General features: G+C 43.5%; 1 protein-coding gene across 6 annotated transcripts in view; it reads left to right on the forward strand.

The window, feature by feature from the left end:
• The window catches only part of CNBD2 (cyclic nucleotide binding domain containing 2), a 60350-nt gene extending 53715 nt beyond the window's left edge, over nucleotides 1-6635 (forward strand). For 5 of the 6 annotated variants that reach the window (XM_077872959.1, XM_077872960.1, XM_077872962.1 and 2 more), the window contains one exon: nucleotides 6290-6635. In XM_077872959.1, coding sequence (XP_077729085.1) covers nucleotides 6290-6608 — 319 coding nt within the window. In that variant the 3' untranslated portion in view covers nucleotides 6609-6635. The remainder of the gene's footprint in view (nucleotides 1-6289) is intronic. The other variant, XM_077872964.1, reaches the window with a different exon arrangement.
• The last annotated feature ends 9209 nt before the right edge of the window (nucleotides 6636-15844 follow it).

Below are 15844 nucleotides of genomic sequence, written 5' to 3' on the forward strand. Positions count from 1 at the left end.
GCCCTTGTTTATCTGTTTCCTTTCTTAAATTCCACATATGAGTGAAATCATATGGTTATTTGTCTTTCTCTAACTTATTTCACTTGGCATGATACATGCTACCTCCATCCATGTCATTGCAAACAGGAAGATTTCATTCTTTTTGCTGGCTGAGAATATTCCATTGTGTGTGTGTATGTATGTGTATATATATATATGTGTGTGTGTGTGTATATATATATATGTATGTGTATATATGTATATATATGTATGTGTATATATATATACATATACACATACTACATCTTCTTTTTTTTTTTTTATACTACATCTTCTTTCCATTCATCAGTCTATGGACACTTGGGCTCTGTCCATAGTTTGGTGAAAAGAAATACTTTTTAAAAGTTATCAGGGGGCACCTAGATGGCTCAGTCACTTGAGCATCAACTCTTGATTTTGACTCAGGTCATGATCTCAGGGTTGTGAGATCGAGCCCCTCATTGGGCTTCATTCTGGGTGAGGAACCTGCTTAAGATTCTCTCTCTCTCTCTGGGATGCCTGGGTGGCTCAGTGGTTGAGAGTCTGCCTTTGGCTTGAGGCAGGATCCCAGGGTGCTGTGTCAGGCTCCCTGCATGGAGCCTGCTTCTCCTCTCTCTGCCTATGTCTCTGCCTCTCTCTGTCTCTTGTGAATAAATAAATAAAAACCTTTTTAAAAAAATTCTCTCTCTCTGCCCCCCCCCCAAAATTTATCAGGATAGTGGCATTCCAAGTGGGCTTTTTTCCCTTTATTTGCCAAATGTTTTGTAATGATGATATATTACTTTGATAATTAAAAAATAAATATCTATCTTGAAAGATTTGATAAAAAGATTTTTTTACTTTTCCCTAGTTTTCAAATTTTCCAGAATGACTACTTCTGTAATGCAAAAAAAAAAAAAAAAAAAAAAAAAAAAACCTCTTAATTTTTTTTATGTAAAAGTTAACTGGACCAACGGTGGCAAAACTATTTGATCTCACACAGTTATTACTAAAAAGTGTTTGAGTGTATACCTCTTAGAAAACGTAAATATGAATAGCATGTATTAATTTATTATTATTTACATATATTACTGTACTAATATATACATTATGGACATACCAAAATAGATCTTTAAGAACACAAAGATAAATATAAATGAAGCCCCACTATTTTTTTCACACACCTCAGTGGATCTTGTTCACCTCCCTAGGTGACATGACCCTGCACCCCCACTTTGGGGCCTCTGGGCTTACCACTGGGCCCCCTGCCTCCATTTCCTCCCTGCTAGATCCTTTCTGCATACTGTGCTCTTGCTAGAACCCATATCTGGCCAGGTTAAACTCCTGCTTCAACCCTTTCAGGGGCATCTCATTGTTTATACGATAAAGTGCAAACTCACTGCCAGGTGTGGCCTTTCATGGGATGACCCCGCAACTCCCCTGCAGCACTTCCAGTCACCGGTAACCTGCTCTAACAGCTCAAGCAAATTGCCTCCTGGGCTTTGCATGTACTTGACACTGCATATACTTGACTTTGCCAGTGCTGGCTCTTCTGCCTGAAATGCCATCCCCCAGTCTTTCTCCTCTTTTTTCCCTGATAAACTCCTGCTCATTCTTTAAGATTCCTCTCCTCCAGGAAACCTTCCCTGGCTAACCCTAGGTTGGCATAACTACCTCTTTCTTTTTTCTTTTTTTTTTTAACTACCTCTTTCTGTACACTTATAATGCTCTCTACAGAGCTCTGTAATTGACCATTGTACTGAATCATAGCTCTTTAGAGCTGGTAGTTCGTACAGTTTTTTTTTGTTTTGTTTTGTTTTGTTTTTTTTGCCCATCACTTGATTAATTGCTTCATAGAGGCAGGGACTGGGCTTTATCTTCCTTTCATGTCTGACACCTACCTGTGTAGTACCCAGCACAGAGTCGGTGCACAATGGGTGTTGAATAAATAAATGAATGAATGGAGCATTTGCATTGCAGAAAACTGGAAAATACTGAACATTTGAAAAGGGGAAAACCAGAACCATTTGCATCCTTGCAACAATCCCAAGTTAGCATTTTGTGTATTTCCTTTTACCACATGCATTTTGTTTTTGCTACGTGGATATGTGCCAAATGGAAATGTGCCAAACATGCATTTACCATTCGGGCACACAAAGTTGCATAGTGGAGATCATACCGATTATGCAATTTGGCATCCCTTCCCCCTTTTTTTCTTTTCTTACGGTGATATTGTGATCAGACATGGTTTTGCTGACAGGTGTGGAAGCAAGTGATTCTAGTGGTAAGGAAAGGAGCTGTGAAGGCAAGCAGATCTGTAGTTACTGCAGCCATGTCCAATAAGTATGTGAGAGAATTTGATGTGGGGTCTGTATGATTTTGAATAAGTCATTTCCCCTCTACTAGAATTCAGACTCCATTCTGCAAAACACGAAAATGAGATTAGACCAGTGTCTCCCAAAGTATGGACCATATTCACAGAAGATGTATAAGATGATTTTAAGTGGTCTACAGGTTGACACTTTTAGTTTTAACAGCTAGGTATTTGTTCTAGTGTGAATTAGAAAAATCAAATGACTAGCTCACTAAACTCATGATTTGACAAATCTTGTAGCTTAGATTAAAGCCACTGTAAAACATTTACGTAAAAGAAACTAAGCAAAATTAAGAAAAAAATTATTGCTAAATTAAAGAATAGATCATGTGTAGATATGGCCCAAATTGCGGCTGTTTTGTGAGAAAAATAAGTTGGGTAACACTAGTAGTTCCTTGCAGTTCAAAGATGCCACAATTCTCCGATTCCTGTGTATAACCAGTATAGAAAATTGCTAGTTAGAGGTACCTACTCAAAAAGGGATTTTAGGGGGTGCCTGGGTGACTCAGTTGGTTAAAAGTCTGCCTTGGGGGCAGCCCGGGTGGCTCAGCGGTTTAGCGCTGCCTTCAGCCCAGGGCCTGATCCTGAAGACTTGAGATCGAGTCCCACGTCGGGCTCCCTGCATGGAGCCTGCTTCTCCCTCTGCCTGTGTCTCTGCCTCTCTCTCTCTCTATCTCTGTGTCTTTCATGAATAAATAAATTAAATCTTTTTTTTTTTTTTTAAAGAGTTTGCCTTGGGCTCAGATCATGATCTCAGGGTTCTGGAATGGAGCCCCACGGCCTGGCCAGAGCTCCCGGCTCAGTGAGGTACCTGCTTCTCCCTCTGCCCCTCCCTGCTGCTCATGCACTCTCTTTCTATCTCTCAAATAAATAAATAAAATCTTTTTAAAAAATGGATTTTAGGAGCATTAGATCCACAAATGATGCCTGGCGTGTGATGGGTATCAGTTAATGCCTGTTGAATTGAAATTCAGAAGAGATTTCTGTAGACTTGGGAGGGTGGCAGATGCTTGAGCTCTCAGCATCTGTGCCGCGCGGTCAGCGCTTCACTGCAATGATCTGCAATGCTGACAGAGAGATTTCTGGCTTATTCATTCACTGTTGAACTCATGATTTCTAGACTGCTAAAGCAGGCAGAAAGCATATCCATTATCTAGCTCAAATCCTCCATGTTTTAATTGAGGACTGTGAAGCTCGGTAAAGAGGACATGACATCCTGAAGATCACACAGTGGCCGTGACACCTGTCCTGTGAATGCCACAGGCTAGATAACCTGACCCCTCTCCCCCTACAAAGCACAGGGAACACTGTGTAGGATGTAACCAATATTTGAGTTCCCAAGAGAAGGGAAATCTCTGAGGGCCAAAAGGAAGTACAGCCTAAGAGCCAAAGCAAAGAGTGTGATCTAGCATGGGATTGCAGTGAGGGTGGGCAGAGCTAGGGGCCAAGGCCATCATGGGCTGAAGTTTTTACAGCCTGCAGGGACAGATGAAACTTCCAGTTCAAGTAAGGCAGGGATTGGAACTGTAAGCCCTGTCCCAAGCTGATGAGGCCTTTAGAAGAAGAGTGACCCTGTTTTGTGAAAAACAAGAAATCAATATGACCAATCAGTATCAGGAGGTGACATGAGGAATCTTGTCTGTTTTGGACTCTGAGTACCCCCTAAAAAAATAAAGGACCTCCTAAGAATCTATAATCACATGCCTTCCCCCTCATAGGTTTTGGTGAGTCCTGTAGCATCTTTGAACTGGAGTTTCTGAGTTTGTGAAATGGGGAATTGTGAGGATTAAATGGGTTAACAGGTAAAGTGCTGGGCACATAAGAAGTGCTAAGTCAAAGTTAGATAGATAATTGCTGTTTTTTATGAAATTGGGAGTTGGTTGAATTTTTGAAGTGGAGAATATCTGGTAGTGTGCTGGTGAAGGTTTAACAATCAGGTCTCTGGGAGGTGAGTAGGAGATAAGTCTGATTTGAAGGGTTTACTGATTCTGTGGTGTATATATTTCCACCATGGCCAATTTCCACCTACCAACCTGATGTTGCTGAACATGGGGTTGAGGAGAGGTGCATATAATCATCCCTCTGAGTTGAGAGGAGCTCACCTTGGCACACCACTGAGACCAACAGGACTGGCCAATGGCCTATGCTGACCTCTGGGTTTTTTATTAAGTTGTTTTCTATGGATCAAAGTTGACTCTGCCCTGGTCAATATCGTGTTTCTGGAAGAATGTTTTAACTTGTTAGTTAAACAAGTTAACATGGGCAAGTGAGTGGAAATGGAACATGCTGTTCCTTTGCTGTGGTCTTAGAAGGAAATAAGCCAATGAGTGCTGAGCCTCCTCTCTCTCCCCCACTCTCCCTACCCTCATGTGTGCTATGAGAGAAGGTAACACAGTAGAGCCAGGGCATCAAGACCAGTCCAAGGCAGCCACCAATCTACTTTCTGTCTCTATAGATTTGCCTGTTCGGGACATTTCATATAAATGGAATCATGTTACGTGTGGTTTTTGCAACTGGCTTCTTAGCATAATGCTTTCAAGTTTTATCCATTGTAAAAAGTTTTGTATTTTTTTTAAGATCTTGTTTATTTGTTTGTTTGTTTGTTTATGAGAGAGAGAGAGAGAGAGAGAGAGGATCTTAAGCAGACTCCATGGTGAGCACAGGTCCCAACACGGAACTGGATCTCACGACCCTGAGATCATGACCTGAGCTGAAACCAAGAGTCAGACGCTTAACCAAATGAGCCACCAGGCCCCCCAACTTCACTCCCTTTTATTGTCAAATAATATTCCATTGCACGTATATGTCACACTTTACCTATTCATCAGTGGTTGAATGTTTGGGTTGTTTCCACTTTTTGGCCATGACAAATAGTGCTGCTATGAACATTCTTGTGCAAGGCTTTGCATAGACATATGTTTTCATTTCTTTCAGGTATATATATACTGTAGGGGTGAAATTGCTAGGTTGCAGGTTAACTCTGTTTAACCTTTGAGGAACTGCCAGACTTTTATTCAAAGTGACTGCACCAGTTTACTTTCCCATCAGCAGTATACCAGAACCGCTGTTTTATTTTTTATTTATTTATTTTTAAAAGATTTTTATTTACTTATTCATGAGAGACACAGAGAGAGAGAGGCAGAGACACAGGCAGAGGGAGAAGCAGGCTCCATGCAGGGAGCCCAATGTAGGATTTGATCCCAGGACTCCAGGATCATGCCCTGGGCCAAAGGCAGGCGCTAAACCACTGAGCCACCCAGGGATCCCCCAGAACCCCTGTTTAATATCCACCTCATAACACATCTTTATCTGTCTTTTTAATCATAGCCGTTCTAGTGGGCATAAGTGGTGTCTCATTGTGGCTTTGCCTTATGTTTCCTTGATGGATAAATGGTTACCTACATAATTTAACTTTTTAGTAGCTACATTATAAGAAGTAAAAACAAATGGATGAAATTAATCTTTAAAATATATTTTACTGAATTCGGTGCATCTCAAATACTGTCATTTCAACATGTAACCAACTTATGAACATTATTAATGAGTATCTCTACATTTGTTTTTACATTATTAATGAGTATCTCTACATTTGTTTTTGTTCTAAGTCTTTGAGATCTATATTCTATACCTCTAAGTCTTTGAGGTACATATTTTTGGACTCACAGCACATCTCTAATTCAGACTGGCCCACATCAGGGACTCAGTAGCCACATGTGGTTCATGGCCACTGCATGGAGCAGCACAGTTCTAGGGGAAGAAAGTGTGGAAAGGCAGAGAGAAGGGTCTGGGAAGAGGCACACAGCTGGGACGGAGCACACTGTGTTTAGGAATTAGAAGAGTGGCAGGAGGAGAGTCTGGAGGGGCAGGGGGACAAGAGGAGCTGGTGTGGGAAACTCAGCATCTGTGCCTCACCTTTAGTGATGAAGCTATGTGCCAGAAGTTCCTTCAGGAGAATACCTGGAATATCTTTCGGAAAGACCTAGTGCGGCTGCTGGTGAAGCCTCGCCAGCGTCCACCATTCATCCCAGTCAGGCCCAAGAAGAAAGAGATCTACAGCTCCAAGTCTCTGATGCTGGATTTGTGTAGCTTCAACAAGGAGACTAAACCTTGTTATCCCATTTTCATGGCACCCCAGAAGTACCTCCCCCCATTAAGGATTGTCCAAGCCATCACAGCACCCCGATACAAAATTCAAGAACTCCTGCCTCAGTATAAGAATGCAGGGGTCCTTGTTTAGACCCAATAAAAGATGTTGGGTTGGTTACCTATTTCCTGAGTGAACACCATGGGAGTTGTGGGGCTTGGAGTCAGGGCTCCTGGGGCCTGTGAGTTTGGAGAGATGTTTGGGGGCAGCAGCTGGGACACTCTCTCCCTTGATACTTGTGGGGCTGAATGAGTGGACAGTCAGGAGGCTGGGGGTGTCCCAGGGTGGGAGGGTCTTATCTGGTGAGATGGGTGGAAGATATGGAGGGGCTCTAATCAAAGTGAGCAAGACTGGGGTTACAAACTCAAATGCCTCCCAGAGGCCACGCTGGTCATCTAAAAGAGTGCATCAGGAGGACTGGGCAGGCAACAGGCAACGGTGAGGACTGGTACACACATTCGCCATCCAGATGGAACAGCTGCTCTGTATCCTCAATTGATGCCATGCCAGGAAATAATGCAGGCCTGGTACTGCCAGTCTTAGATTTTTCAAGGGAACTAAGAAACCCAATATTTTAGATGATTCCTACTGATTTTTAAATGTAAGCAACTAATTCAAATTGTTTTTGAAATACTGTGTTAGGCAAACAAAACATCTACGTGGGCTGTGTTGGGCCTACAGGCTGCTGGTTTGCCAGGGCTCATCAAGCCCCTCTGGCAGGACGTTGCCAGAGACTGGAGAAGGCCTGATGGGTGGGAGGGGGTTGGGGGAGGCATAAGGAACTAGAGAGACTGATGGGCAGTGTGACAGCAGCAGGTATCCTGGTGGCAAGGATGGGGAGCCAGCATCCTGAGAGAGAGGAGACAGGCCAGGGATAAGGAGATGGTGGGTTGGACTTACCGAGGGCTCTCCCAAATCTATGGCTGCCTGTTAGTGTCCTGGGCCGACTCTGGTAGCACTGGGCCAAATCACCTCTCTCCTTTAGGAAATTTCATAGTTTAGGTTTGGGAGCACCAGGGGGGCCTGGTAGAGGCCACAGCACCACATGAGCCTGGCCTGGGGCTGCCAGGAAAGACAGGAGCCATCCTCTACCCATCACTCCTGACCCACACATTCACCTACCCTACAAGGAGCAGGTTAGGAGGAACACTGGAGCCCTGAGCTGGGCATCAGGAGCTCTGGAGAGTCTGGCTCTGTTTCTATGCTGTTGGACCCCCTTGAGCCCCTGGAGTCCTGTTCCTGCACCTGTTTCCCCAGTGGCAAAGTGAGCAAATTGGACAAGATCGATGGTCTTCAGGAGAGGTGAGTATAGTGGAAAGCATATTCAGTATTATAATTTTGTTTGTTGAGTTTATTTTTTTTTAATATTTATTTGAGAGAGTGAGTGCAAGCAGGGGGAGGAGCAGTGGGAGAAGGAGAATACACAAGCAGACTCCCTGGCTGAGCCTGGAGTCCGACTCAGGGCTCGATCCTGGGACCCTGAGACCATGACCTGAGCTGAAACCAAGGATCAGCCGCTTAACTGACTGAGTCACCAAGTCTGTTGAATTTAAAAGAAAACTTTTTATGTTGTGCAGCAAAGAAAGAGGATGTGAACGTAAACGAGTAGCAAAGTAGTGGGCTTAATCATCTCTGACTTCTCTCATGGCTCCAGATGGCCAAGGAGTCTGAGATGTCTGCAGCAGATCTGAATGGGCTGTCTGTGACCTACACGGATGAGGTGGCACTGTTTGGGGACCAGGTAAATCGGGGCGTCTGACTATATTTAGGGATCTCTGCATGTAGGGCTGTGGCTCCAAGATGATGGTATGGACATCTTGTTCACTCATTTGAAATTTATTTACTTTTGTTTATAATTGCTTCATAGCGGATACAAAGGAGGACGAGAGGCAGCCTCTGTTTCCTCTTATTCTCTAGGCCAGGGGTCAGCAAACTCTATAAAGGATCAAATAATACATATTTTAGGTTTTTTTTTAAGATTTTATTTGGGCAGCCCTGGTGGCTTAGCAGTTTGGCGCCGCTTTCAGCCCAGGGCGTGATCCTGGAGACCAGGGATCGAGTCCCACATTGGGCTCCCTGCATGGAGCCTGCTTCTCCCTCTGCCTGTGTCTGTCTCTCTCTGTGGGTCTCTCATGAATAAATAAATAAAATCTTAAAAATATATATTTATTTATAAAATCTTTATTTTATTTTATTTAAAAATAAGAGAGAGAGAGAGAGAGGCAGAGACAGAGACAGAGGCAGAGGGAGAAGCAGGCTCCATGCAGGGAGCCCAAAGCAGGACTCGATCCTGGGACTCCAGGATCATGCCCTGGGCCAAAGGCAAGCGCTGAACTGCTGAGCCACCCAGGAACCCCCCTATTTTAGGTGTTTTCAGGCCATATAGTTTCTGTTGCAAGTATTCAACTCTGTTGGGTGAAAGCAGCTTTACTGTTCTAATAAAACTTTATTTAGAGAAACAGGTGGCAGGCCAGATTTGGCCTGTTGGCCATTGTTTTCTGACCTCTACTCTGGGCAATGAGGAGCCCTTGAAGATTCTTGAGCAGACATGACATGACCAGAGGACAGGTGAGAAAATTATTGAGTGCTTATTCTGTGACAGACATCTTGCTAAGCATCTGACAGAGTCTGATGACCTTTGGGTTAAGATCCCAGCTCTGCCACCCAATGGCTGTTGAGGATTAAAAGAGATAGTACACGAACTGGAAAAAAGGTTAAAGAAGAAAGAAAGATAGAAAAAAGAGGTGGTACATGTACGGCAAGATGTAGGAGTTTATTCATGCTGACCTCTAGGTCCCACTTGCTGGGAAGTGAGAGAAAAAACTTCCAGAACAGGAGGTAGAACTTGTTTGCTAGGCGATTGGCAGGTGAGGAAGTAAACCGGGACAACTCTGAAGGGCACCGTGTGGGGAGGGAAGATGGTGGGGGCTGGGCTTTGGGAGTCTTGAAGGTTGCAGAGGAAGAACAGAGCTTTTGCTGAAGCCACCATTTAGCAGATAGAAGAATTTAAGAACAAGAAACATAAAGAGGTTTTCAAAAAGCTTTTCTATACATATGTTTTCCTTTGGTATTTTCTTGAAGAAACCAAGTAAACATTTGAATAGCTCTTAATTATGGTTTTATGCGGCACTGCTGTTTCTTTGAGTTCAGTAACCAAGCAGAGAATGGGCCCCCAGTTCTACGTGGGTCATGCTTGTGAAGTCCCTGGTACATAGTACGTGCTCAGTACATGTTCAATGTTATTAACACCTTTTTGATATCAATTTGGCCAACCAGAGACCCTCTTTCCCCCTCAATGGAATAGGAAACCGAGGCTTTGGAAGGCTGAGTCTTCATAATCAGTGCTAAAGGCCACCATGAGTGACTTGGGGCAGATGCTCGTTTAGAGGGAGCAAATATGACACCCCTTGGCATAGTGTTAGCAGTAAACTGCTTTTGGTGCTCCTTATTGCCTATCTAGGCACAGGTCCAAGGCTCAGAAAGCCTGTAGTGATCCACCACCCCAGGGAAGGGCCCAGGTTCAGGTATGGAGCAGCCAGTGTGTGCCAGGCATTGTGTGAGACACTCTAGAGAGGCTATCCCTGTCCTGAAAACATTTCCTGGCATTATCCTCATTTGACAGATGAGGAGCCTGAGTAGCAAAGGCCTTGTCCAAACTCACTCGGCTACCAGGTGGTTGTGCTGGGAAATGCATGTGCTTTCCTCACACCCGGTGCCCTCCTAGGCAGGCAGCATCACAGCGTGTGTGCTGTTACACCACCGTTACTCATCTATTCCAAATGAGCCACCTGTTTTCAAAATTCAGTACACACAACCCTGGAACTGTGTTTGAGAGAATATAATCGCCCTCTGGAATGATTCTCCATATGTAAATAAAGCATAGTCATACTTGGGAGAGGCACACCCAGGCCACTTGAGCCAAAAATATAGCCCCAGCACTAACAGCTTCCACTGTTTGGGGAAAATGAAAAAACCCATTTGAAAAATAAACACAGGAGATATTGCCAGAGTTTGTTATAGGAAGTGTGTAAGATCACATCTTGAGGTTGGAAGCAAAAGCATTCTTTAAATCCTCCATTCCTTTTATATAACTCATGGGGAAAAAAATCTTACCTTCAGTTATGGACAGTCTCAAGGATAACGTGGGTCACTTGACAACTCCCTTAGTAGCACCAGAGGCCAGTTTACCATGAGGACTTTCTGCTATTTGGGGATTTTATTTTATTTCTTTAAATTTATTTTTATTTATTTATGATAGACAGAGAGAGAGAGAGAGAGAGAGGCAGAGACACAGGGAGAAGCAGGCTCCATGCCGGGAGCCCAACGTGGAACTCGATCCCGGGACTCCAGGATCGCGCCCTGGGCCAAAGGCAGGCGCAAAACCGCTGAGCCACCCAGGGATCCCCTATTTGGGGATTTTAGAGGCTTAACCACAAGGGTGCTGAGTTGCAGAATTTGTAACCTCTGGTTCAGAATTGACAATGGGGATGAGTAGTTTCTAGGTGGCTGAGAAGCAGCACCAATGCTAGAACAGTTTTTTCATGACTGCTGGAGACTGTGGGCTTTAGCCCTATGGGCATAGCTGTGGAAGAGTGGCACATCTAGACATGTGCTGTGTGGCTTCCAGCCAGGCCCCTTCCTTTTCTGGAGCTTCACTACTATCATTTGTAAAATTTGAGGGGTCTGGTGTGTGTTCTTCAAGCCTCCTCCTAACCCAGGGTTGTGTGTATGGGAGGTAGGGGGAAGGCCCTGACCCTCCATGTATTTGGTTTTGTGCCCTACCCCCCCAAACCTGTTCATCAACTTTTTTTTTTTTAAGTTTTATTTATTCATCAGAGATACAGGCAGAAGCAGATTCCCCATGGGGGAGGCTGATGCAGGACTCCATCCCAGGACCCCCGGATCACACCCTGAGCCAAAGGCAGATGCTCAACCACTGAGCCACCCAGGCGTCCCTGTTCATCAACTTCTAAAGCCTCCCCACCCCTAAGAAAAAATCAGAAGAGGAAAATGGGTTGCTTGACACTTTTGAAGATTGTATAGATGTTACTTTACTCTATGTCTTTCATTTTGGGTTGGTTTGATGTTTTCTCATGATTAGATTTAAGTTATGCATCTTTGGTGGCAGGAATCACAGAATTGATGTTGTGTTCTTCTCATTGTGTGTTATCAGGTGGCGCAAGATTTGTCCCATTACTGGTGATAACTTTGATTATTGGATTGAAATGGTGTCTCCACTTAAAGTCATTCTTGATATTGCTGCCTTTTTATTTTAAAAATTATATATGGAGCAGCCCTGGTGGCGCAGCGGTTTGGCGCTGCCTGCAGCCCGGGGTGTGATCCTGGAGACCTGGGATCGAGTCCCACATCAGGCTCCCTGCGTGGAGCCTGCTTCTCCCTCTGCCTGTGTCTCTGCCTCTCTCTTTCTCTCTCTCTGTGTATCTCTATGAATAAATAAATAAAATCTTTAAAAATAAATAAAAATTAAAAATAAATAAAAATTATATATATCGTGGTAAAAAATAAATTTACCATCTTAACCCATTTTTATTTTTTAATTTTCAGATTTTATTTATTCATGTGAGAGAGAGAGAGAGAGAGAGAGGCAGAGACACAGGTACAGGGAGAAGCAGGCTCCCCGTGGGGAACCTAACATGGGACTCAATCCCAGGACCCCAGGATTACAACCTGAGTCAAGGGTAGATGCTCAACCACTGAGCCACCTTAAGTATATTTACATTGTTGTGAAAGAGACCTTCAGAACTATTTTTTTAAACATTTTGTTTGAGAGAGAGAGAAGTAGGGGGAGGGGCAGAGGAAGAGGGAGAAGCAGACTCCCTGCTGAGTGGCGTGCCCGATGTGGAGCTCAATCCCAGGACCCTGAGATCATGACCTAAGCCAAAGGTAAATGCTTAACCAACTGAGCCACCCAGGCTCCTCCTAGAGCTATTTCATCTTGCAAATTTGAAACTCTGTACCCATTAAACTACGCTTCTTTCCCCTTGAGTACCCATTAAACTACTCTTCTTCCCACCAGCCACCCCACCCCGCCGTAACCACCATTCTACTTTCTGTCTCTGAATTTGACTACTTTAGATAACTTCATATAAGTGGAATCTTACAGTATTTGTCTTTTTGTGACTGCCTTATTTCCCTTAGCACCATGTCAAGATTCATCCATGTTGTGATAAGATTTCCTTCCATTTTAAGGCTGAATACTGTTCATTGCATGCATGTATATACCACATTTTGCTGCTTATTCATCTGTTGATGGAGATTTTGGTTGCTTTCATCTCTTGGCTTTTGTGAATAGTCCTGCTATGAACACGGGTACGCAGATAGCTCTTTGAGAACTTGCTCTGTTTTTTCTTGGACATATATCCAGAATGGGATTGCTGGAATCACGTGGTAGTTCATTTTGATTTTCTTAGAAACTGTCATCCTGTATTACCCAGCAGTGCCACCATTGCACAGTCCCACCAACAGTGCACGAGAGTGCCGATTTCTGCCATCATTGTCAACATTTGTTATCCTGGTTTTTCTTACTAGCCATCCTCATGGGCGTGAGGTGGTATTTCACTGCGGTTTTGATTTGCATCTCCCTAATGATTAATGAGGTTGAACAGTTTTCATGTGCTTTTTGGACATTTGTATATCTTTTTTTAAATTCCACTCACTAGAACTTTTTTCTTTTTTTTAAGATTTCATTCATTTATTCACAGAAACACAGAGAGAGAGGCAGAGACACAGGCAGAGGGAGAAGCAGGCTCTATGCAGGGAGCCCAACGTGGGATTTGATTCCAGGTCCCCAGGATCAGGCCCTGGGCCGAAGGCGGCACTAAACCACTGAGCCACCTGGGCTGCCCTGTATATCATTTTTGGAAAAATGCCTATTCAAGTTCTTTGTTCATTTTTTAATTGGGCTGATTTTCTTTGTTGTCAGTGTTCTTGGTATATTGTAGATATTAACTCCTTTTCGGATATATGATTTGTAAATATGTTCTCCATTCCACAGACTGCCTTTGCACTGTTGATTATGTCATATTCTGTATTGAGGGACTTTGTGAAGAGATATGAAACTATGTAAATATCCCTTTATCATACTTTTCATTATTTATATTAGTATTAGATTTGTGGTTTCCTGTTTTATTCAGTGTGTTAGAACCTGTTACTATCATTCTATATTTTGATGCAATCCTTTTGCCATGCTCTTCTCATTCTCAGAGCACTTCCTTATTTTCTGCCATAACAGGATATTCCAGAATGGTCTTGTACTACCTCTAATGTAATCCTGGAATTAGCCATTTCTCCAAGACCCCTGGTTCCTTTTAATGGAGAATGGCCCTGACTCTGGTGCTGATTAAGTCTATGGCTTTGAAAGGCCCAGCATGTGATCTGGAGCAGCAGACCTCATCAGCCAGCCAGAGCAAACCCCTCATTTACCGATGAAGAAGTGGAAGCCCAAATGGGATCAGCTGGCCAGTGTTCCCCAGTTAAGAGAGTTTAGATAAGAATGAAGGCCTTTGACTCCGATCCAGTTCTCTTTCCCTGGCAATACATATTGCCAGCAATGGGCTGTGGTCCCAGTAGGGCCTGTCCCCTCTGGATTCCAATTTCCTCTTCTGTCCACTGAGGGATAGCTTTGCCTTGGAGGCTGAAGACTGGTTTTTAGGACCTTTCTCCTCTGGAAACCTTTATAGGCGAATCCACGTTAAATCATAGAGGAGAGCTTCCATTTTCAGCTCCAGCTCTGGTGATTTGGGGCCTGCAGACTTGGACAGTAGTCCACGTGCACAGGTGTCTTCCAGAAGCCCATCTCAGGCATCTAACACCTATCTTGCAGGGACATCAACAGAAGGTGGCATCCAGGCCTGATCCTGAGTTGGGAAATCAAGGGGAAAGGTCTCCTCTATCTGCCCTCCCTGGTTCCAAGCCCACTTGGTTTATACCAGTAGCACCCAGGGAAACATTAGAAATGCTCCTTTCCACATTAGGAGGCTGGCCTCTTAGACCTCACCTCAAAATTGTAAGAATCCTTCAGGTATTCCATGTAGAGAATGTTTCCTGTGCCTGATTTGGGATTGGGTTGGGTGGTGCTACATCTGACCTGTACCCTCTGGTTTGGTCAGCTATGGCCTGAAGAGCCCCTACTACTCAACGAGTGCCTATTAGCAGGGATGGCATGCTAATCTGAAAAGCTGAGGTTTTGTCCCCTTTGTATTCAACAGTCATTTCCTAAGCCCCCACCATGTGTCAGACATCATGAATTAAATCCAGTGTACTTTTGGGTAATGATGATGGTAAAGTGGGTTCCATATATGAGGCACAAGTGGGGGCTGCAAGGTTAAGGGCTAACCAGAAGTTAACTTCTGGTTCTGGTATCTTAATTCTAGGGTGTCAGGTTCTCATAGCAAGACTGTATGTAAGTTAAAAGTGGAATTGGGCAATGAAGGATTTTGCTAAGAGAAAAATATGGAAAAGGGCACTGTTGGCAGAAGGAATAGCTTGAGCTAAGTCGGAATCACCAAAGTGTGAGGTTACCTGGAAGGACAACTGGGCATGGTGTGGGCTAATGTCTAAGCAATGGAAGGTGGCAGATACCTCAGAGCCTCAACCTGAAGGGTGCGGACACTGTACTGCCAGGAGAGTGCTGGCTTTGCAAGCAGTGGAGGGACTCCATATAGGTTTTTTAAAAATTTATTTTTTAAAAGTTAATATGTGCATAAAAGGAAACTGAAAAACACAAGAAGCAAAGAACAAAGTCATCCATAATCACAAGCAGTTTGCAGTTTGACTTCTAGGTCCCGTGTGTGTATCTATCTACACAAGTAAGCATTTTAAGTAAGATTGTACAGTTATGTATCATGCTTTTACACACCATGAATATTTATCATGTCAAAGTCCCCAAACTATGAGTATTTTGATAACCAAGAATACACCAACTCCATCTGAAAAAAAAAAAAAAAAAATGTAATCCTGCCTTTCTTGGCGACAAAAATGGCAACAGGACTCTGGATAAAGATATTGACAGAGTTACAATTAAAATACTGCATTCCCTTAATGTTCAATTAAAACTGAGACATAAAGTAACAGAGTACACAACATATAATGCTTCTAAAAGAATTCATCATCCAATCTATAATATTCAATTAGCAAAGAGGTATGTTTCCATTGAATCACTTAATGTATTCCTATAGTACAGCCAAAGAGACTAATACACGTTATCATTAAAATGTAAATATGAAAACATCCGCATACAATTCTCCCTCTATACTTCCTTCTGCCCCTCTGCTGCCAACCTAGTAAGTTCTGACATTTCTCAGAGACAG

Source organism: Canis aureus, chromosome 26, assembly GCF_053574225.1.
Source record: "Canis aureus isolate CA01 chromosome 26, VMU_Caureus_v.1.0, whole genome shotgun sequence".
NCBI lineage: Eukaryota > Metazoa > Chordata > Mammalia > Carnivora > Canidae > Canis > Canis aureus.